This window comes from Notamacropus eugenii, chromosome 1, assembly GCF_028372415.1.
Source record: "Notamacropus eugenii isolate mMacEug1 chromosome 1, mMacEug1.pri_v2, whole genome shotgun sequence".
NCBI lineage: Eukaryota > Metazoa > Chordata > Mammalia > Diprotodontia > Macropodidae > Notamacropus > Notamacropus eugenii.
In genome coordinates this window covers 177,326,374-177,349,660 of record NC_092872.1, presented here as the reverse complement: position 1 = coordinate 177,349,660, position 23,287 = coordinate 177,326,374, and the positions used below count along the sequence as shown (strand labels likewise).

Here is a 23,287-nt window from a genome sequence, read left to right as displayed (position 1 = left end):
AAAGTAGAAAAGGAGTAAGGTAAATAATGATGTCAGTCATTTCAAGTGGGTGATATAAACAGATAAAATAAATCCCTCAAATAAAAATATTCACATCCTAATCCATATTACTGTTCTCTAATTTGAACACTGACAGAATTTGCCTATCCACTTGCATGCCTCCCTGGACTCTTTTATCTTCTAGTACTTGAGACTCTGCATGTCCAAGATGGGACAGAGAACAAATGATCTAATTTCTCAATGGTTTTAGGCCCCCTACTCATTTAAAATAAGTATGCTTTGACTAGATTTTAATGGAATAATCCTGGACTTGGATCTGATGACTTTGATTAGAATGCTGACTTTGCCTCTTGTTAGCTATGTAAGCATGCCTCTACCTCCTTATCTGTAAATGAGAATAGCATTTACTCTATTTAATTATAGAGCTGTTGAGCGAATCAAATCACAGAATGGATTTCATATTAAATGTTTTGTAAATATAAAACACTGCATAAATTTCAAGTGCTGTTATACTTCACTGGATCAATGATTTCATCAATGTGGACATTCCCTCCATCAATAAAGATTGCAACCAATCCCTGCCTTCTCATCCTGTGTGATTCTTATCCATATTCTTCCGTAAATACTCAATTGAAGAACCACCCACCATGGTAGAGGCTCTCCTTCAGGACTTGGCACATTTCAATGGGAACCAAGACAGCACATATGGTGTCCCCGCTGGGATCCCTCATTTACCCTATAAAACCAAGTCGTTTCCATTTCAGATCATACATATCTTCAAGGGTATCATGTATTTCACTCCTTGAAGGCAGATCATCACAGAAAATAAGCTGCAGCTCATTTGTGCCTGACCTAGCATTCTTCCATTGGTTATGTAAAACATTAGGATTAACATGTATTTTCAAGCTTTATTGATGTTCTTTTTTTCCCCATCAATTTCACTTCCGAAGTTTCCTTCTTCCCTTCCCATAAAGACATCACCTATGTAATTTTCTCCATACTTTTATGAATTCTTTTTATCCATCATTTCTTAGTGCATAGTACTATACCATTACATTCATGTACCTCAGTTTGTCTAGCCATTTCCCAATCAATGGGCAACTACTTTATTTCCAGTTCTTGACTATCACAAAAGGTGTCTCTATGAAAATTCAGTTTATTTGGAACATTTCTACCTGTCTGTTGGTCTTCTTGGGGTATATGTCTAAGAATGGGATACTTGGGTTAAAGAGTAAGAGTGTTTTCTATATTTTCTCAGCATAATTCCAAATTGCTTTCTGTGATGGTTGGACAAATTCAATGCCCTGCCAACAATGTGTTAGTGTCTCTGTCCTCTCAGCCCTTCCAAGAATTATTATTTTCTTTTACTGTCATCTTTGCCAATCTGATGGGCAAGAGGTAGAACCTGAAAGTTGTTTTGACTTGCATTCATTTTTATTCATTAAAAAATACAGCTTCATTACACTGAGTATCCTAGTGCATTTTTGTATACATGATGTTCAATTCTACATCTCCCTATCACTATTCCAGTGATTCCTTAATGTCAAGATTTCAGGTCTACACTCAGCAAATTTTATTCCAATGAACTAAGACACAAATAGTGCTACCCTTCAGCCTTGTGCTGGACCCAGAGATGTATACTACCTCTCTACTGGTATCGGACAAGTTAAACTAGGAGAACCTCAAAATGATTTCCCTTACCTCTGATTTGGGTTAATTTCTTCCCTGTTCACCTCCCTCTTTGTATATAGAAGATCCTTATCTGTACAGTCAGACTGTCACTAACACTTCATCCTAGGCCATCTCTAGCTATCTCGACCCTGGACCCAGATGGCTCCACAGGAGAGAGTGAGGCTGGTGACTTTGCCCAGCCCTCCCTCACTTAAATCTAATTCACTTACAAATCATGGTATCACCTTCCTGATATCATGGTTCTCTTGGAGAATGCAGGACAGACAATAAGCTACCAATAGCTCGGCTAACAAGGCTGAAGAGTACTTTCTCTGGAAAAGTAGTTTTTATCTATAATTAAGTTCAATACATCCCTTGATAGCACAACACTCCAAATTACAAGTACAAACTCATCTCAGGGGTAGTAGATGAACTAAGAGGATTAGCTGTTAATGGAAGAAAATAGGCCATCCTGAGTCACTACCCTTACTCAAAATGGCTTGGTGACACCCCAGGAGGGCTGAAGCTCAACATTACAGAAATGATTTGGGGTTTAATAGCTAACCAACGATCCCAAGAGAAAGTTTAAAAAAAAGTAATTTGCCTCTCGTTGGGCATATCCAGCAAGCTCCCTTCCAACTCTAAATTCTTATAAAAGTTTAAATCCACATCGTGTCATCATAGCCTATTAGATCTAAAATCAAAAAATATTTCTATATGTACCCAAGATACAACATGGCACCGGGGAAATAAATCAGACTAAGAGTAAGAAGAGCTGAGTTTTCAATTTAGTGCTGTCACTATTTAGTACCTAGCCTTGGGCAAGTCATCTCACCATTATGGGCTTTAGTTTCCTCATATTTCAAAGGAGAAAGTTGGACCAGATTCTCTCAGGTTCCTTTTATCTATGTGATTCTATAATTCAAAAAATGTAAGGAAGAGGGTTATGAAGAATTGTAGAAAGAGTAACAAAGAAGAAAAAAAGGAACATAGTTTACAATTACTTTGAGGGCACAGACCCCATCTTACACTTCTTTCTTGGGAATAGCTGTCCCCCAAATGACCTGATCTCCTTCCAGCCCCAACTCTACAGCTCTTGTTGAGGAGGAAATCATTGTAAAGAGGGAATTCATACTCCTCATCACCACCAAAACCAAATGGCCACAGTAGACACAGGAGTCTCGGGAGTGGCAGCATGTCCCAGACCACTGGTCTTGCTTCTAGATCAGATCTTACAGCCATCATCAGAAGAAGCAACTGCTGAGGAGCCACATCAGCTAAGCTGAAGCAGCAAGGTCCCCTGAGGGAGAACAGGAGGCAGCATGTGCCAAGCAAATCAAATCACCATTACCATCACTACTTAAACCATTATTTCCCCTTAGACCTTAATGGAATTAGGCCAGGACCTTCAGCCCAAGAGCCCTGAAAATAGTAATATTCTCCAAACTACCAAACCTGCTTCTAGCCTAGCTTCCACAGCAATCATTGAGGGGATAAATCACTGTAAAGAGGGATACACATTCCTTCTCACCATCAATGACAATTGCGGACCAACTGCCACCAACATTCAAACAAGCACAGGAGCCCTGGGTGTAGCAGCACCTCCTAAATCACCGGCCCTGCTTCCAGACCAATCCCCAAAGTCACCATCTGAAAACATAACTCCAGAGGATAAGGGGCCACTCATCTCCACCAACTGCTAACGAAATGCTAAACTCCCAGCAAGTAAGCCAGCCTAGCTGAAGCAGCATATGCCACGCTGGTCAGACAATCACCACCACCATGATCATGATTTCCTCTCAGATTCCAATGGAAGATAGCTCAGAACTGAACCCAAAGCCTTTGGAATAGCACTGCTTTTTAGCCCAGAGTCCTCAGAAATCATCCTGGGAGGCAATCTCTATCTAGATGCAGCCTAGCAACTGCTCTTGCAAGTGTTAACAGCCAGAGCTACTGAAAACCCAGAAAAGATAGTTCTTGCCACCAAAGTCCTTGGCGTTATCAAACAGTCCTACATCAGAAACCGATATGATTTTATCAGTGGAAATACCATTAAGAAGAGGTATTAACAGGTACTGTGCTACTGCAACCTAAGAACCATGGGACTTTTCCATCTGGCTTGCAGCTGAAACCTTCCATATGTCTGTGGTCTCCTCCATTCAAATCTAAGTGGGTTTTCTGAGAGTAGGGACTGTCTTACTTTTCCATTTGCATCTCAAGCACTTAACATGGTGCTTTGCACACAGTAAGCAATTAACAGATGCTTGACTCATTCTTTCAAATCCTTCCAAGTGTAATGATATGCATCTAGGCACACAGACCCTTGAAAACTTTCTATAACTGAAGAATTTATGTCTTAAGGCAGAGATCACTAAACAGTAGATAGAAATCTATTATTTTTTAATTTTAAATAATATTTTACTTTTTCCCCAATTGATTGGGATCAATTAACCCAGAAGACCTTCAAATAAGTTACTGCAATAATGTCTCATTCCCAAACTGGTGTGGGAAACAAAGCCTGAAATAACACTTGCTATGTGCCCACCAACCTAATTCAGACTGCTCAGACTTTACGATGTTAAACAACAGAAAGATTCATCTGACAGGGATGTAATGGATGAACTGTAAATGCAGTGGAACATGGAGGGGAGGAATCTAGTTAGGGGATTTCTACAAGAGTCCAAGCATGAGATAGTATGGGTTTAGAGATCATTATGGTAGCAACAGAAATCAAAAAAGGAGAAAGAAAAGCCATTTTGAAGACTTGAAAAACTTACTAAGTAGTTATTGGGTGAGAGAAGCAGGATTCAATAATAACCCCTAGTTTTCATCTGAGAGACTAGAAACACAGAAATAAGAAAATCAAGAATGAGGAAAAGGTATTTTTTGTTGTTGAGAAAGTGAAAGGGAAGGTTAGGAGTGACAGGGTTAGTTTTAGATATGTTCAGTTTGATGTGATATAGGCTAAATGGAAAATGTCTAGGAGACAAAAGGACTGATACTCAGAATGGAGTCCAGGGATGGAAATATAAATTATGTAATTCTTGGGAGTAGTTTCATATGATTTTTAATTACTTTCTACAGAAGCATTGTCAAAGAAGCATATTTGTCAGATTTGTGATCTCACAGACGATAAAGTTGTTACACACAGTTGATCTAAATACGGTGAATTTTCAGAGGATACAAACCAATGTAGCAGACATACTCACTTAAACACAAAAAGTAAAAGACATGTCCCAACACACTGCCATTCTTGGTCTTGACTTTGGCTTGGGATGACACTCACTACGTTAACTCAGTTAACTGCAATGCAGAGGCAACCTCATCTTTCCAAGTAATAGACAAATTATGAATGGCCAGCAGATATATGAGGGGCTACACAGTTCTTCATTGCACTAAAGTAGACAAAAGGGCCTGGGGTCTTTTGCTAAGTACCTTCAAGTAGCCAACCAGGTGTAGGTCAAATAAGAATACAGTGGTGAGTAAAAATCCCTTTGCAGTCAAGGGACTGTACTCATGAATATTAATAGGCCACTCCAGTGGTCTCTACCTGTGCATAGCCCTGATCCCCCACCTTCCTCTGAGTGAAAGACCCCTGGCACAACCAGCCTTCATCAACAGGTAGGCAAGTCATGGGCATGCTAGTGTGCCCTCCTACCTTGGCTCCATCCACACTGATAATCCGATAGCTGTTTCTTGTGCTATCATAGAAGTAGGAAACGGTGACTGCCTGCTTGCTTGCAGGCATCCAGTTCTTCTTAGTGTTGGGGTCTATTTGGAAGACATGTGCTCTGGTGGTGAAGATGGGTTGTTCTCTGGAATAGGGAAGGATAGGAGAAATAAACATGAGTTTGTGGAAGATGACACATTCCCTGCTTTTTTCAAAGCTTGGCATAACAACACGATTAAAAGAAGCTTGCCTTCAGTAATGCTGGAATTAATGAGTCTCCTGGGAACAAAGCCAAAGCAGTGTTAAAAAGAAATATAATAAATAAAATATTAAAACATCATTCAAGAAGTTTGTTGGTTGCTATTTGCTATTGTGTATATGTGTGTGTTTTAAGCAAGTTGTAAAATTGCTGGGAGCTGGGGTAGTTCATTGATAATCTTATCCAATTTTATGTGGCTTTTTTTTTAAAACAACCTTGAGCTTTAAAACGCCAGGCTAAAGACAGGAGTGAGGATGAGGTGAAATCCATGTGATTCCTCTTAGGCTGCAGGTAGGAGTCATCAACAAATTCACCTCTTATCTGTGTAATTCTTGTTCTCAAATCCTCATTCAAACCACCTGTCAATGCAGAGAAGCAGGAAAAACTCTGGTATGAGGGCATGGCCTTGGACTAGTCATTTAACTATTGTGAAGCTCAGTTTCCTTACTGTGTAACAGAGAGTTAAACTAGATTATCTCTTTCTAGTAATAAATCTCTTTATCCTATGACATATTGTTCTGTTTTCTTCAATGAATAGCTGTGGGTTACATCATTCCCTTCTCCCTCCGCCCCTTCACAACCTTTCCCATTTCTATTTGTCAGTGACAACAACATTCCCTCAGACACCAGGCTTAAAAACATAAGAGTCATCTTTGACTCATCCCTCTTCCTCTCTATAACCAGAGAGTATAAACCATAAATATTTTTTGCTTCCAAAGTTCTCTGGTATCTATTCCATCCATTCCTCTTTATTCCCATTGCCACCCTCACCCTCCAATCCATCCAGGGCTCCATCTTCTTTTTCCCAACTTACCACTTGTTTAATGGCCTCTCCGAGATCTCACATATGACTACCAAACTGATATCTTCCTACCACACTCCTTCCTTCATATAGGCCCTCCTGCAAAGGGAACTACATTGTCGTCCCCTTGATTGTCCATGTCCAACCCAAACACCTGTTTAATTTCTGAAACTCCTTGATGAGTTGGTCCCAACCTGTCTACCTTTATTTACTACTGCTCTTCAACATGAATACCCTGTTCTAGTCAGACCAATTTCTTCATTATCCAAACTTGCCATAATATATTCTTTCCTTTCTGCCTGTACTCATGTTTTCCTTTTCCCAGGAAAGTATACCCTTCACTCTTGATGCAAAATGCCATCCACATTCAGAGAAAGAACCGTGGAATCAGAATGCAGAATAAAGCTCACTGTATTCTCTTGTGCTATGTTTTGTTTTTCTCATGGTTTCTCCCATTCAATTCTTCTATGCAACATGACTAATGTAAAAATGTGTTTAATAAGAATGTATGTGTAGAACCCATGTAAGATTGCATGCCGTCTCAAGGAGGGAGGGAAGAAGGAGGGGGAGAAAACTTAAAACTTATGGAAGTGATTGTTGAAAACTGAAAGCAAAGAAATTAATTTTTTAAAAAGTATGCCCTTCTTTTTCACCTACTCAATTCCTACCCATTCTTCAAGGTTCAGGGCAAGTCTTACCTTTTTCTGAATTTCTATTAAACTAATAGTATATACTATGCCATACTTTGTTTTTCTCTGTTTCACGGCTTGACTATCCATCATAAAGGACTCAAGGGTAAAAATGACTACCTTATGTTGCTCATGCATTCCTCATCTGGCCTAACCAAGTGCTAGGCACAAAATAATAAATATTCATTCGATCCTTGACTGACAGCCATCTAACAAGCATTTATTAAGTTCTTGCTATGTACATGGGGTCATAGATTTAGAAATAGAAAGGATTGTAGCATTCACGTGATCCAAACTTCTCATTTTATTCTAGGAACTACTTCAAGAATTGAAGTCCCATAAAAAATTAATACTGAGGCAAGGTTTGGAGAGAGAGGCACATATCTCTTTAGACTTAGCCTCTTAATTCTCCAAGATTGGGTCGAGTTCTACTGAAAAACAGAAACACACATTGGAGAAGGTCTAGTATTCTGGAACTTCTTGGTCTAACCTGGAATTTAGAAAGTACCCATCTTAAGTGAAATGTTTTAAAATTAAGGACTTGCTAGTATGAATGTGTTCACTGTAATATTATTATACAGTCTGAGACTCAATTAAGCTGACAAGTCAGCTTTCATTCAAGTTAATTTATATTTTATTATGATTGGCCATGGTCAATTCAAATACAGTATTTCTTAAAAAATCCAGAAATAATGAGATCCTGCCAGACTGTTGAGGAAGAAGGAAGAAGTCAGTGAAAACATTAGAATATCTCTTTGATTTCTTCCTTTCTTCCTTCAAAGTAGAGGAGAAGTGTTTGGTTAGATGGAAAGAAACTGGTTTTCTCTGGACTAACCTTGTCTGGAGTAACAGTCCTAACTCTGGAGAATCCAGACTATGCCTGGTAGCTTTAGTCATGCTGTTCTTTTGACTATTCAAGGCCTCTACCCTACACCCAGTTTTGCCTTCATATTCCAAAATCCCCCTCCCTTCTTCAGGTCCCATTCAAGTTTCCTATTCTTATTTCCTTAGTGATTTTAAGCAAACGGTATTCTGATTAGCAAAGCAATTCAAAATAAGGCCTATTTTCACTTTCCACTTCCCACCTTCATTTCCAGCTCCCCACCTAGACTTCCCAAGAGTCAAAATATATCAAATCGGCCCCATAACCAAACACCATTAAGTTCTGAAAGCAGCTAGGGACCCCAGGAAGCTCAATAAAAACCAAAGCAGTCACTAGTGGAGAGAACATAGATTGTCATAGCAATCCCCAAGACAATTATAATGATAAATCTGCAGGCATGAATGGCCTCCTACTTTCTGTCCTCTATCCTGGGAAATTTGTTCTTAAAAAAATCTCCCTTTAAAATTTGGTTTCAGAAGTCTTAATATTTTAAATATTAAGATTAATAATTTAAACACGTTAATTTGAAAGATGGGAATCCTACTAAATCAATGCTAATAGAAAGGGACTGTAGTACTACCTTGCCCCTTAAAATGTTTTAAAATTTTTCATTTTTTGAAGATTTTTACCTTGGAATATAATATTCTGTTGGACTTCGTGAATAATATTCATGGTAAAATTTATGATTATCCTAAAAAAATAGCACCTGATTGTTTCCTTTAGTTATAGGTTAGAGGCCCCAAAGCATTCTGACCGCTATCATGCTTCAGTGATACAAACAGTATGAAATACTGAAATTACTTTTTATAAAATAGTTGGCAGTTTCACTAAAGGAACCATCATAGGATTATAGGCCTTCGAGGTCATCTAAACAAGTATTTCTCTGTTTCCTAATTGAAGTATAGTCATTGAATTTAATACAAGTCAACCTGTGCGCTTCAGATATAAAAACGCTTAGTATTTAAAGCTATTCAGTAACCTAGAGCACTGGTCCTTGAGTTAACACTCAGGTTGGACTTTGTTCATTGCTTCAAATATTTACTGAATGCCTATTCTGTGCAAAGCTACAATCTAATAGGACTTGTAGAAGACACTGATCCGATAATCAAATTATAAATGTAAGTGCCTTGTTTTCTGGAATGTATTAATAATTTATCAGTATTCTTAACAATGATCACTTTAGCATGTTTTATAATTCCAAGTACTTGGACTCACAGCATCTCATTTGTCCCTTACATCATCCCTCTGAGGTAGGCAGGGCACATATTTTCATTTTACAGATGAGGCAATCGAGGCACAGAGAGATTTCAGTGCTCTGCCCAAGTTTTACTTGGCTAGGAAGACACAGAACTGGGGTCCTAGTCCAGTCTCTCACCCACATCATGCCAGAGGGCAGAGCAAGGCAAATTATACGGGGACACAGTTTTTGGCTCAACATAAGGAAAGTTTCTTAATAACAAGTTGTCCTAAAGTCAAATGCTGCCTTGGGAGTCATGAATTGCCTATTGACAGTCTTCAAGCAGAAGCTGGATAACTTTTATTGGGGCTATTTTAGATGGGTTTCATGACTCAAGCAGGGGTTGGGCTACAGGAACTCCAAAGTCTCTTCCAACTCTAAATCTATACTAGGCCTCTAGGATTCATTATTTACTTTTCTATATTTGATGTTACTTTGCTTAGCAGTTAATTGTGTTTTGTATCAAATCTCCCCTTTTTGATCACAGAATGCATGGCAGAAAGAGCTCTGGTTTAATGGGAGATCTGGATTTGCAGATCTGACATTCACTACTTGTTTGACCACAGGAAAGTCATATACGTCTGTGGCCTTACCTTAAGAAGCTAATAATAGTTGCACATCGCATAAGGCACCCATACAAAAAGCAATGTCATATATATGACCTAGTAATCTTTAAATCTTCTTTTAAGATTCCGTGATCTTTCAGAGCCAATTACCAAGACCAGTTACCAGCCAAATCACCCCATTCTCAATTCTCCATGGCAGCAGCCGAGTAGTTGTTCTATTCCACTTTCCTGTACAACTATAATAAACTCCTTGAACAGCCACCACTCTCTCCTCCCTCCCTCCATCCTTCAGACAAATGTCAGAACATCCTCTCTCTTACATAGATCCAGTCATACCACTTTTCTCCTTAAAATTCTTAAGTTCGACTTTACTCCAGAGAAGTTCAAACAAATCTGCCTGACATTCAAGGCCTTACCCTCTAATCTAGTACCATGCCACCATTCCAGTCCCATCTCCTATAATTCCCTGCCATATACTTTGTGCCCCAGTTAAGCTGGACATTTCCTACCCTCCTTCCGCGGATTCTCATACCTTTGCTCTTTTGTTCTTACTGCTCCCTATGCCAAGAAACGTCTTCTATCTCTGTGTGCACTTCTTTTCACTCTTTAATACCCAACTAAATGCCACTTTCTCCAGGAAATCTTTGGCCTGATTAAATCATCTCCCTCAGACACCACAGAACGTTGTTTGGTAAATAATGCATTTGTTCTGTAATATTACGGATGTGTTTAGTATTGTCCAATTCTGAGTGAGAGTCCCTGGTTCTGACTTGGACTGCAAGCCCAGCTTTGCAACTGAGTACTTCTATTACCTTAGACAAATCCAGAAGAATGGAAATACCATGAGGGAAGGGACAATTTCACTTCTGTCTTTGTATCCCCAACACATTATACATAGGAGGTACCGAATGGATGTGTGTCGAAGTAAATTAAAGTTGCTTGGCCCTGGGGGCTTTAGTTTCCTCCTAAGTAAAATAAGGAGGTCGGATAAGATTATTTCCAGATTTATTAGGATTTAATCACATGATCCTACTAGACCAGGGCTGGGGAACCTGCAGCCTCAAGGCCACAGATTTTCTACCACTGTACTAGATTGTAAAGTCAGGCACCATGTCACAGAATCATGGAAGCAGACCTGGAAGAGTCCTTAGAGGCCACCAAGTCCAATCCTTCATTTTTCAGATGAAGTAGAGGGAGGTCAAGCAACTTGACCAGGGTTCTATACCCAGAAAATATTTTTAAAAATTCTCCTGTTTGTGGGTAAATCAGTTAGTCTCTTCTTGCTACAGGCAACCACCTAAGATGATAAGTTTCAGAGAAAGTGCAGAACTTACATTCATAGAGTGAGTAGCCTCCCTTAGGCAAATCCTGTCCTAATGAAATCACAGTCCCTATCCCTAATATATTGCCATAAATCTTAAAACACTATACATATTTTGAATAAACACATTCCTAACTCCTATAACAAAGCTTCTTAACAACAGAGTATAGCATTAGAATCCATCCCCTTTGATGGAGGTACTACTGTATAGACTTCAAAATGAATATCCAGCAGCCTGAAAACACTATTAGTGCACCAACATTCATGGTGAAATCTATGGTTATTTTAAGAAATAGCACCTGCTAATTGATACAGAAAAGCATCAGGGTTAGAGGCCCCAAAGCATTGCAGCTGCTATAGTGTTTCAGTGATACAAACAGCATGAAACACTAAAATTATTAAAGAACCATTATAGGATTATAGGAGCATAAATCAAGAACTGAAAAGGACCTTTGAGCTCATCTAAACCAATATTTCTTCATTTCTTAACTGAGGTGTGGCAGCTAGGTGGCGCAGTGGATAGAACACCAATGCAGGAGCCGGGAGGACCTGCGTTCAAATCTCACCTCAGGCACTTGACACTCACTAGCTGTGTGACCTTGGGCAAGTCACTTAACCCCAAATGCCTCAACCTGGGTCCTCTCCAGTCATCCTGATGAATGTCTGGTCACTGAATTCCGATGGCTCTGGAGAAGTGAGGCTGGTGACCTGCACAGCCCTCCCTCACTCAAAACAAAGTCAAGTGCAAGTCATGTCATCATTTCTCTGATGGCATGGTCTTCTTCGGCAATGAAGGACAAACACACAACTGAGGTGTAGGGTTATTGAATTTGGAGGTAGAAAGAGCCTGAAAGGTCATCAAACACCTTCATTTCTGAAAGAAGATACAGAGACCCAGAGTGGTAAAGCCACCAGCCTAAAGTTGTACAACTCATTAATGGAACAACTGCTACTAGATTCCAGTCCTCTGACTCCTGGGGTTCAGTGTTTTTTTTCTATTATCCTTTACATACACACAAAAATGGTATTTATTTTTTATAGCTTTCTCTAGTCAAAGATACTATTCACGTTATAAACTTACTACTTCCTAATTTATCTTCTGGAACTGAAATAGCTAGACCAAATATGAACACAAAGAAATAAATTGCTCTGAGCCTCATCACTGCAAAGCCTCCTTGGTAAAAGCAGTAAGTATGGGAATAATCTGACCTTCTACACTGAATAAGGCAAAGTGGAAACACAACTGTGGCCCCATGCTATGACTTGCAACTAGATGGGCAGTCTGGTGAATTAGTAAACAACTGTTTTATCTTGAGTAAATGCTACTGATAGACAAATAAGCTAGGGCTAAAATTGATTAGATCAAGTTGGGTTGTATTTGAGAAACTGGGTGATGCTTTCAACAATGCTCAGATGCACACAAAAGTCCATTTCTTTAACACTAATATTTTTCAGGGAGGCTACATGACTATGAATCAGGGAACATGATTTATCTTGGGAAAATCAAGATTAGAAGTGACAGAAGGGGCAACGAAATGCACAAGGTAGGCGTATGCTACTAACAATGATTTGCACAGAGAAAGAACATAGTGAAAAATATAACTGAGGATACGTATGGTCAAGAAAGTCTGCTTGTGGAACATGAATGAGAAATAGCAGCCGGGCAGTTTGACCACTACTCTGGTTCTCTCTTTCTGACATATTAAAAGACTCACAGGAAAGCTGTTTAGTGAATTGGGCAGATCTTCTATGGAAGGTGATGGATTGTACAGAATGTGACATTACAGAGGGGTAGCATACGCATTGGTGGATGAAACATGTACCCTGATGAAATACCAGATCCTTCAAAGTATTAAAGAAATTTTAAAAGGCTCTAATCAGCTAGATTTATGAATGAACTATCTCATTTCTAAATATAATATTACAGACCGGCAGAGGGAGTACCCATGCTGATGATATCACTGATTTACTAAAAATAGTACAGACCTTTATATATAATTTTAATTTAGGAGTAGTCCACGTGTCTATCTCCAGGTAAAGATGGGAGAATCTCCTTACAATTTGACAGCTTAAAAGCTTTATATAAAAGCCATGGAAAATGAGGAAGTTATTTAGAACTGAAATATACCTAAAAGTTTAGTTTTCAGCTGACACTTGAAATTTTAACTCTTTATCTTCTTTTAAAACTCAGCTCAAACCCCACCTTCTGTATGAGGCCTATCCTGCTTCCCTCAGCTTCTAATGCCTCTCTGCTGAAATGCCTTTCTACTCACTGTGTATATGCATATGCTTATTTGCGTTTAGGTTGTCTCTTTGGACAGAATATAATTCCTTGAGGGCACGGATTACATTATTTTATTTTTTGTTTTGTATCTCCAGTGTGTGGCTCAGCACAGGGAATACAGTAAGCACTTACATGCTGGTAGATTTTCTGAACATAAAACCACGAAGGTCAGGTTCTCCCCTTTTTTACTATTGTTATCTCGTACCTTTTTTTTTTTTTGAGGGGGGTACTAGGAGGAAGACAGTTGGCTTGTAGTCAGTAAGACTTGAGTTCAAGTGTGGCCACTTACTTGCTGTGTGATCCTGGGCAAGTCACTTAACCCTGTCTGCCTTATTTTCCTCATCTGGAAAATGAGCTGGAGAAGGAAATAGCAAACCACTGCAGCATCTTTGTCAAGAAAATCCCAAATGGGATCCTAAAGAGTCAGACACCACTGAATAATAACAAAATTCCTATCTTTGTTGATAGAGAAGAAAATGGAATGAAAGAATATTTGCCAAAACCATTTCAACAAACAGCTTTCTTCAAGGATAATGAACTAGTACCCTTGGATCCTACCATCCCAGTCCCCTAAGGTGATTCAAAGAAAGGAGAAAAGAAACTAAAGCACAACGACAGGAAAAGCAGCCAGAGGGGACCAAACATACGTAGAAGAGATGTGTGGTAAGACAGTTGTGAGGTCACTGGGGTACCAATAAATAAGGTGTGGACTGATGGAAGGGATGATAACAGTTCCACAAAGATGCAGAGAAAATTCCAGACCTTATCAATGAAAAAAGATAATCATGAGAACTTAAAAAACTGCCAACAAAATTTTAATGAAAGTCATCTATACATCAACTGAGGGCATCTTGCTGACAACACCAACAGAATAAGGGGGTTTTCACAAGAAGTAATCCACAATGAATTCAACACAGTTGAACTCACAGTTAACTGAGACGTAATAAACATATAATAAATACATAAAGTTACTGTTTGTGGAAAAGACATTTGATTTGGCAGAACACACCAACACCTTAAAAGTGCTTTTACAGGAAGGTATCTCCATACACATCAACATCTTTCAGGTGTCCTTGGATAACATAACAGCGCAAATAAGTCTGTTCTATGACCCAGTTAATGATGCTGCTAAATGGTAGCATGATGTAGAACATCATGGCCTCCAAAAAACCAATGATAAATATCACAGAGAGGGCAGTACATGGTGGGTGTGAACAGATTGCAACATATAACCAACAAGGAACTCCTAAGAAGTACAGGAGCAAAGGATGTCATCAATGAATTGTTGAATAAAGTTCAATGAAGAAGCTATTTTGTGGAATTTAGAGAATAATGAGAAAATATATATGAAATGACAGAGGGAAATAGCAGAAACGAGACAATTGACACAAGAATCACTGAATATTCAAAGAGGTCTGTGATCTCATCAATTCAGAAATTGCCTCTAATAATGTAGGTTGCCATGGTCATGCCTGCCCCGTAATGTACTATTCTCTTTCATGTCCTCTATAGGTTTTGGGGAGGAAGGGGTCTACCAAATTGCTAGAGGCCTTCTTCAATTTCCTTTGACAAAGTGTTGAACAGAACAAGACCAAAAACAAAGCCCTGTGACTTTCCTACCAAAACCTTCCACTACATCTTCAGTTCATTGATTGCCTCTCTCTGAGTCTAGACATGAGTTCCAAATCCAAGGAAGCATGTCTTTCCATCTCATCCCAAAAAAAGATACAAGGAAGGACTGTCAAATGACTTGTTGAAATTCAGGCATACTCCTTCTATAGTATTTAATTTATTAGTCTAGTAACCTTATCAAGAAAGGAAATGGGATTATTTTGGCATCACATACATATTCTCAATAAATGCATGTTGGTTTGTAGTGATCCACTGAATAAAAGATCAAACCCAAAAGATATCCAGCAATGTATGAATGAAAACATCACAACTGAGTGATTCTGCAACCATAGACAGATCCTTCAAATTGTGTGATAGTGAAAGGGCATCTAGGTGGTATAGTGGAGACAGCACAGGCTGTGGAGTCAAGAGGATTTGAGTTCAAATTCTACCTCAGACACTAGCCACTTAACCCTGATTGCCTTGTCTACACACACACACACACACACACACACACACACACACACACACACACTTATAGTGAATTAATACCTTTGCTTACTTTAGTTAAAAAGGATTAAATTACAATTTTGTTTTATTTGTTTCATAATATGGGAAAAGTCTATTTATTTAACTCGTATGTGCAAAATTTTATGTTCAAAACAAACAGAGCTCATGTTAGTTGTGTATAAAAACAAGCCATTCATTCTAGCTTTTGAAACTGAAGCAGAATGACATCATCACAGAACTAAAATATAGAAGACAGCTCAGAAGAGGCTCTAGCTCCAGGCTTCCAACTTGAAAGTTCACAGGGAGATTGGCTATGAGCAGGAAAATGGAAAGGAGGTACTCTTCAGAAAAAAAATCAAACCAGAAAAGGCTGCTTCAGAAAAAAAAAAAAGCAGAGAGGATAATTTGGATTCCAGAAGAAGACTGCTTTAGGGTTTTCAGACTGAAGAAACCGGCTGCTCTGAACACTAAGGCAGAAATAAGCCAGGAACATTTTAAAACCTTGTGGTTCTTCACTTATTAGGGAAAAATAAAGCAATATGAATGGAAACCTCTCAGTGAGACTGGTTAACAGCTGGAAATAGGCTGTTAAAGAAAATTTATGGATGAAAAGCTATAACAAGTTAAATAAGAAAATACAGTTCATCTTGTTTTTAATTTCATTTTCTTTTTTCTTTTGCTGTGTATTTCAACAACATGTATCTGTGATGGATGAAGCTAATTACTTTATTATGCCAAATATTTAGATATGTTTCACATAAACACACACAGATGTGCATTTCCCTCAGTATTCTCAATTTTCCAGTTCTAAGACCCAAGTCTAAATTCTGTGCAGGCTTAACGAGGAAAGAGAAAACACCAATTTACATGGTGGCAGTAAATAGAGCAAAGGGCATGAGAAATAAAGCACTTTAACATTTTTCGCAAACAATCTTGAGTGACAGGAACAATATATGTGAAACCTGGGGAAGGTGCCCTAGTCAGGACTGGACGCAATGCACATGGCTGTGTGGTTTTCATTTCACAGATGCTGTGCTATTTGCCCTTGTCCCATTCCCTCATGCTCCAAATTCTCACCATGTCATTTGAATTCATCTCCTTTCTAGAAGCATGTGTCACCAAAGGGTTGTTTCATAACTATATGGAATCTAAGCAACAAGAATGCTTTTTTTTTTTCAGCCTGTGTTTCAGTAAATGGAGGTCATGAATTCATGATAAATATTTACCGAGTGTCTATTATGTGCATGGAACCATGCCAGTGCTCCCCCTCTATTTTACCAAGCTTCTCCCAGCACACTCACACAAAAAGATAATATTAGAGATATCTCAGAAATTTTTAAAAATTAAAAACTGAATAAGAGAATTAAGTTTTTAAATTTTTCTTCACATAAAAGAATAAATTTAGACAGTTTTCCACAAAAGACCACATAAATAATTATTCCTTCCTAATGACACACTTCCCTTTAGCTACTTTTTCCTCAAATGGTACCACTCCTCTCACTCAGCATCTTCTCCTCTCCTGCTTATGGCTCCAATTGCCCTTTTCTGGACATCTCTAGCTTCCTTATATCTCCCTTGAGATATAGAACTGAGCACAGTACTCTAGGCATGAGAGTGTTACAGTTTTACAACAGGGTGAGATGGTATTTTCTGATTCTTCTTGATACTATCCAGCATCTAACTGGCCTTTTTGGCCACAGAAGCATATTGAGACACTGTCCTGAGAGAATAATCTACAGTGATTCACAGGTGCCTTTCCTGAGTCATGACTAGCAGTTGAAAGTCTATTTCCTATGTATAATTTAGGGTTTTTTAAAATCCCTTAATGCAATATCTTTCACTTGCCCACATTAAAATTCTGCTACTTTTCCACCCACTTGCAGATTCATATTTTCTTTTTGTAGTCTAGCCCAGTCAGACTTAACACCCAGAAGAATTTAGTATCATCTACAAACTAAGATATCGCTCTGCATTTCCTTCTCAAGATTATTCACAGATAATGCAAATAAGCATGAAAAACTGAAATACATTTTTAAGATGATCTAGCGCGAGGCACTAAATGCAGAACCAAGTGGACATCTTGGACATCCTGGTTTGGCCAGGGTGGTCCCAGCAATTATAACCAATACAGAAAAGGTATATCAAATCACAGCCGTGGAGAATTGGAAGGGACCTCAGTGGCCACCTTATAAAACCCATCAGTTGCTCTACTTGGTTTCTGGGGACATGATGGGGAAAATTTGTCCATTGAAACCTCATCATCACAGAAATGGATTCAGCTCTCATACTCAACACCTCTTCAGCACCCTCTATGGCGCCTCTCCCTTTTAATTAGAGGGCAGGGCAATGGACATTTCCCCTTCATACAAGGCTCAGATTTTTCCACTAACTTCCCAATAGTTATCCTGCTGGTTTAGATTCCATGATCATCATGTCCCTGGCCAAATACCCTGGTGGGATAAGGAGAGCTTTTTAGTTTCCTTTTGTGTATAGTCTTTTCCCTTTAGACTATGAACTCTTGAGGGAAGGACTATTTTTTTCTTATTTGTATCCCCTGTGCTTAGCACCTGACACATAGTAGGTACTTAACACATATTCTCTGACTTTGACTTACTAAGGAAAGGAACTGCACTTATCTAGGAAGCCTATTCCACTTTTAAACTGTTCTAATTATTAGGAAGCTTTTCCCAACATCAAGCCTAAATTGGCTTCCTTTCAACTTCCCCTCAGTGCTCCTAGTTGTGCCCTCTGGGGCCAAGCAGAAAAATCTAACCCTTCTTCCACATGCTTGCCCTTCCAAATACTTGGAGACAGTTCTCATGTCCTCCTTGAATCGTCTCATCTTCCAGGTGCTCCTTGTATATAGCAAGACTCTTCTCTATCTTAACTGATGGTAAATTAGACCATCTTTTGTCTCAATTCTTATCTAGACCTTAGTCATTGAAGGGGTATTGCCTCAGAGAAACTGAAACCTGGGAAAAACCAAGGTCATCCATTGCAACCTGGGCTATCACCATTTATCTTAATTTTTGTCTTGCCACTGGACTTTGATGACTTTGAGAGAGTGAGACTGACAACTTCGTGCAGCTCTGTCTCAGTTAAATGCAATTCATGGGCAAGTTAAGACATCACCCCATGATATCACTGGTCTTCTTCAGGAATGAAGGACTAATGACAACATTGCCTTCCTGTGAACACTCCAATTGTCAATTCCCCTTATAAATGCCCAGAACTGAGCACAGTACTTAAGCCAACAAGGGTAGAATACTTTGGGACTATCACCTCCCTATTTCCAGAAGCTATGCTTTTCTTAATGAAGCCCAGTATTAGCTGTTTTGGCTGCCACATCAAAGTGCTGTATCGTATCTGTCAAAAGGAGGAACGGCAAGTATGCAGAACAGCACGGAGGCCAATGTCACTGAAGGGGGCAACATGTAAAAAAGAAAGATTGGAAGGAGTAAGGCTACGAAAGGCTTTTAAAAAGTGAAACAGAATTTTATATTTAATCCTAGAGGCAACAGGGAGTCACTAAAATGTACTCTCTGAGGTAGGGGCCATGTGATTATGGTTAGATGTGAGCTTTAGGAAGATAAATTGACTGCTTTGTAGGCTTCTTGGAGCCCTGACCCTAAGAAAAGGTACCCTATAACTGAGGACACTCTGGAAAAACAATTCCATACACATGCCAGTATCTATCCTTCACCACCATAGCTTTATGGTTCAGGCATTATTGTATAGTTTCTTCATTAAGTCCATGTCCTGGCTAAGGGTTCGCAAACCACTGCTCCCAGTTACCACCCTCTCTGAATGGAAATCTCATCATTTTTTAGGCAAGAAAAAGCCAAGATTCAGGAGTCCCCTTAGGGGATATAGGTTCAAATTCTAGTTTTGCTACCTTGGGTATGTCTCAACTTAAGTCTCCGTTTCCTCAACTGGAAAATTAAGGTACTAGACAAAATGATCTCAGAAGTTATGTAAAGCTTCATATTTATGATCATATAGCACATATGGCATAGGTACCTTAAGTTTTGTAGAAATTTCAAATAAAGCAAAAACCATTTGAGGCTGGGCTTAATTTGGGTGGTAGGGAGTATGGTTGAATTAAACTTTGTATCTTCCCTTACCATCTACCATAAATTTGTTGGCTTTCTTAAATGCTTGTCCAGGAGCTTGCCCCATCAAGTATCATCTTCTCCCCCATCTTTAATCTCTTCCAATGAACAGTTTGCTTGTTGCTTATCAACACAGTCCAAACTCCTTCATTTTTAAAAAGAATTCACTTCACCCTGCTATCTATCAAGCTATCCTAAACCTGCCTTTCTTTTCTTGATGAGCTCCTAGAAAAGTTTATCTCCCTCTCAGCACTGTCAAACCCCTATTATCACACTCACTTCTCCATCCTTTTCAATCAAGCTTCCCACTCTAAGGGCTCTACTCCAACTGCTCTCTCAAAAGTTATCAGTAATCTGGAAACACCAAGGGAACAAGGAGAATGGGACAGGATTAACAAGGGAAAGAAGCACTGATAACACCCACCCCACACCCCAGACTGGGGCATCAGTCAACACTCCCCAAAGTAGGGATCACACCAACTCCTTGTCTAATCTAGTCCTGGCTAATTGCCTCCTGATGCGTTTCATAGATGCAAGTCACTCTAGTATGTGAAATACTAACCCAAAGTCCTAATGCCTAGAGCCCATCTCAGGAAAGTTAAGAGTTAAATAAGAAAATCAGGCAATGAAACGCTTTGGCACATTTATTTTCATATGAGCTCATGATCACTTTTGCAGAGGAGAACTTCTCAGAGTCCAGACAAGGCCATGGAGTACAGGTTCCTATCTTTATATAAACAGACTCAAAGTTAGCCATGAGATGAGTCAGATTCTCCTTAATTCCGTTTTTCCTGCTTCACCCCCTTAACCACTTACCATGCCCAAAGATCCCAAATCTAAGATTTGGGAGCACAGTTAACAGTCAATATTTTGCTTCTCCTCAATGATTTTCCTAGGATCCTTGGGAATTAGGGACATTAACAGATCACAGATGGGACTTTACCTATACAAAAGGGGAAAGGTGGTAAGACATCTTTGATGAACTATATACCACCTAACCCCTCCACCCAAGGTGCATTAATCACCTGGAAATTTGTAATCTCTAATTCTTCAGTGACTTGGGTTGGTGGTACAGAATATCCCTCAATAAATCTCATTTGGATATTAAATTTTCTGCATGGATGTCTCCCTTTTTCCTTTCCTAGTGTAGGACCTGACTTACAACACAATCATTCATTTGGAGAGGCATTTGCAACCAAATAGGCATTAAAATGGTGGGAGAACTTGATCAATTCCTTTCAATTTTAGAAAAATCCTTTGAATAAAAAGGAATAGCTCTAATTCAGAGTGGTTCCCCTTTAGCAGTGCTAATTCACACACACACACACACACACACACACACACACTCACAAACACACACACTCACACACACCAACACACACACACACACACACACACACACACATTGGAGCCACCACACACTTCTAAAGAGTGATAGTCAGGGAATGGCACCCAGAGAGACCGGGCTGCTCCCATAACCTTACACAAAGCTTTTACTAATTCAATAGATGAAATTGCTGGGACAGTCATCATCACCCCATAGGAGATCTCAAGGATAATGGCAGCTTCAGATAGCTTTCAAAATAATATGTGCAAGGCGCAAGTCTGTCCATGCCACTAGACTGCTTAATAACCTTCAATGGCTCCCTGCTGTATCTAAGAAGAAAACAAACTCATCAGCCTGGCATTTAACTCTCAAAATTCGGGTTTCAACCTCCCCATCCAGCCTCCCTTAACTCTACCATTCTAGTGCAACTAGATTACAAATTGTTTTCTGAACATCACATTCTTTCTCCATGTATCCCAATGGCTATGATGAACTTTTTCTCCACCTCTTATAACCCTTGCTACTGTTCAGTCATTTTTCAGTTATGTCTGACTCTTCGTGAACCCATTTGGGGTTTTCTTGGCAAAGATACTAGAGTGGTTTTTCCATTTCCTTCTCCTGCTCATTTTACAGATGAAAAACCAAAGCAACCATAATTAAGTGACTTGCCCAGGGTCATGCAGCTAGTAAGTCTCTGAGGCCGGATTTGAACTCAGGAAGAGGAGTCTTCCTGATTTCAGGCCCAACACTCTTATCCACTGTACCACCGAGCTGCCCTGATTGTAATTCTTAGCTTCCTTTTAAGATCCTGAAGACTTCTTTAACATCCCTCACTAACATTGTCTTTCTCTTTTACAATTGTTCCATCTAGTCACTGTTACATGATATTTGTATGTGTTCATGGCATACCATCCCAGGAGAACTTTAGCTTCCTGAGGTCTGTGGACATTGTTTTCTTGTCCCCTCGGTACTGAAGCAATGCTTCTCATATTGTAGGAATTTAATAAATAGACAAATAAATTGAATTAAATTTAATTGAAAAGATTGCAAAAAATGAGTTATCTTGAGGTAGGCCTTAAAAATAATATATAACTTTGACCAAGAAAAAAGGGTGAGGTCATTTTAGGTGGAAGGAACATAATGGGCAAGTGTTCAGAGGCATGTGGACTTGCCTTCAGGAGTTAATCCATATTCTCCAGGGCTCTTTCCTGGGAAATTTGAACCATGGCAAAAGGTCAGTCCTATCAAAAGATCACCTTTGAGAGTGAGAAACTCAGAAGTGATTTCCTCTGTGTGTATTCAGCTCTGGTTAGAATTTTACTAGAAAAATATTCAGTTTGGAGAGAAGATCTAGAGAGGACTTAACATATGGCCAACCACAGCTGAGAGGTAATGAATTAACACTCATGATGATGGTCCAGATTGAATAGTCACTATCATCCCCCAGCAAGGTTAGCCAACTACTTCTGGGCTCAGAATAGAAAGGAATTGGAAATGAAACCAAGTCCTTCCCCACTGGTTGCCAAGAATAGTGCTTTACGCTTTAATGATGTCACTTTTACTCAACACAGCATATTTCTGTTCAAACATATTATTAAACCTCCATCTCTTTCAACTATCCAAGCACACATCAGCACAAATAATGCTAAGCCAAAGTTTTAATCTCACCTTTTATCAATTTCACTTAGGGCAGTTGCCACATAGTACTTGTGCACTATATTCCCTCTCACCATAACAAAGGGCAAGTTCTTATTTCTCATGCTTCTATACCAGAGGGAGGCGAGTATAGTATTGGACATGTATGGGTGAAGCTCCATAGTCTGCACAAGTCCTCAATACTGAGACTTGAAAATAATGCCTTTGTTTTTACATTGGCGTGACGATCGTGCCATTTTAAAAATGTAAATGTGAACTTTAGGCAAAGGATGCAACTGAGCTATTATTAACCGTCTGTCCTTTAAAATGGTGTCTTTATGCTGTTTTCTACAGAATTACAGCCCCTTTTCTCCAATTAATCTGCCTCTCTCTAGTTAGTCTAGCGTAGTAATAGTAACTCACATCCTACCAGACACTCATATAGTACTTTAAGGTTTATGAAGCACTTTCCTCACAAGAACCTTTGTGAGGTAGATAGTTTAATATCTTTTTTCCATAAAAGGAAACTGAGGCTTGTAGTCACAAAACTAATAGGTCATGCAACCAAGGCTGGAACCCAGGTCTCCATTTCTTGCACTCTATGCAAGAAATGCACTCTGGATTTTCACCCAGATTTCTTCCAGCTTTAAATTGCTGTTGTCTGATTCCAAACCCCTCCACTTATAGTTTTGTGTTCATTTTGTAGGTCA

The 23,287-nt window shown here is 39.1% G+C and overlaps 1 protein-coding gene across 4 annotated transcripts in view; it reads right to left on the bottom strand.

Annotated features, from left to right (window-relative positions):
- Window positions 1-23,287, bottom strand: part of HOMER2 (homer scaffold protein 2) — a 237,425-nt gene that overhangs the window by 59,972 nt on the left and 154,166 nt on the right. For all 4 annotated transcript variants that reach the window (XM_072619672.1, XM_072619675.1, XM_072619682.1 and 1 more), the window contains exon 2: window positions 5,330-5,486. In XM_072619672.1, coding sequence (XP_072475773.1) covers window positions 5,330-5,486 — 157 coding nt within the window. The remainder of the gene's footprint in view (window positions 1-5,329; window positions 5,487-23,287) is intronic.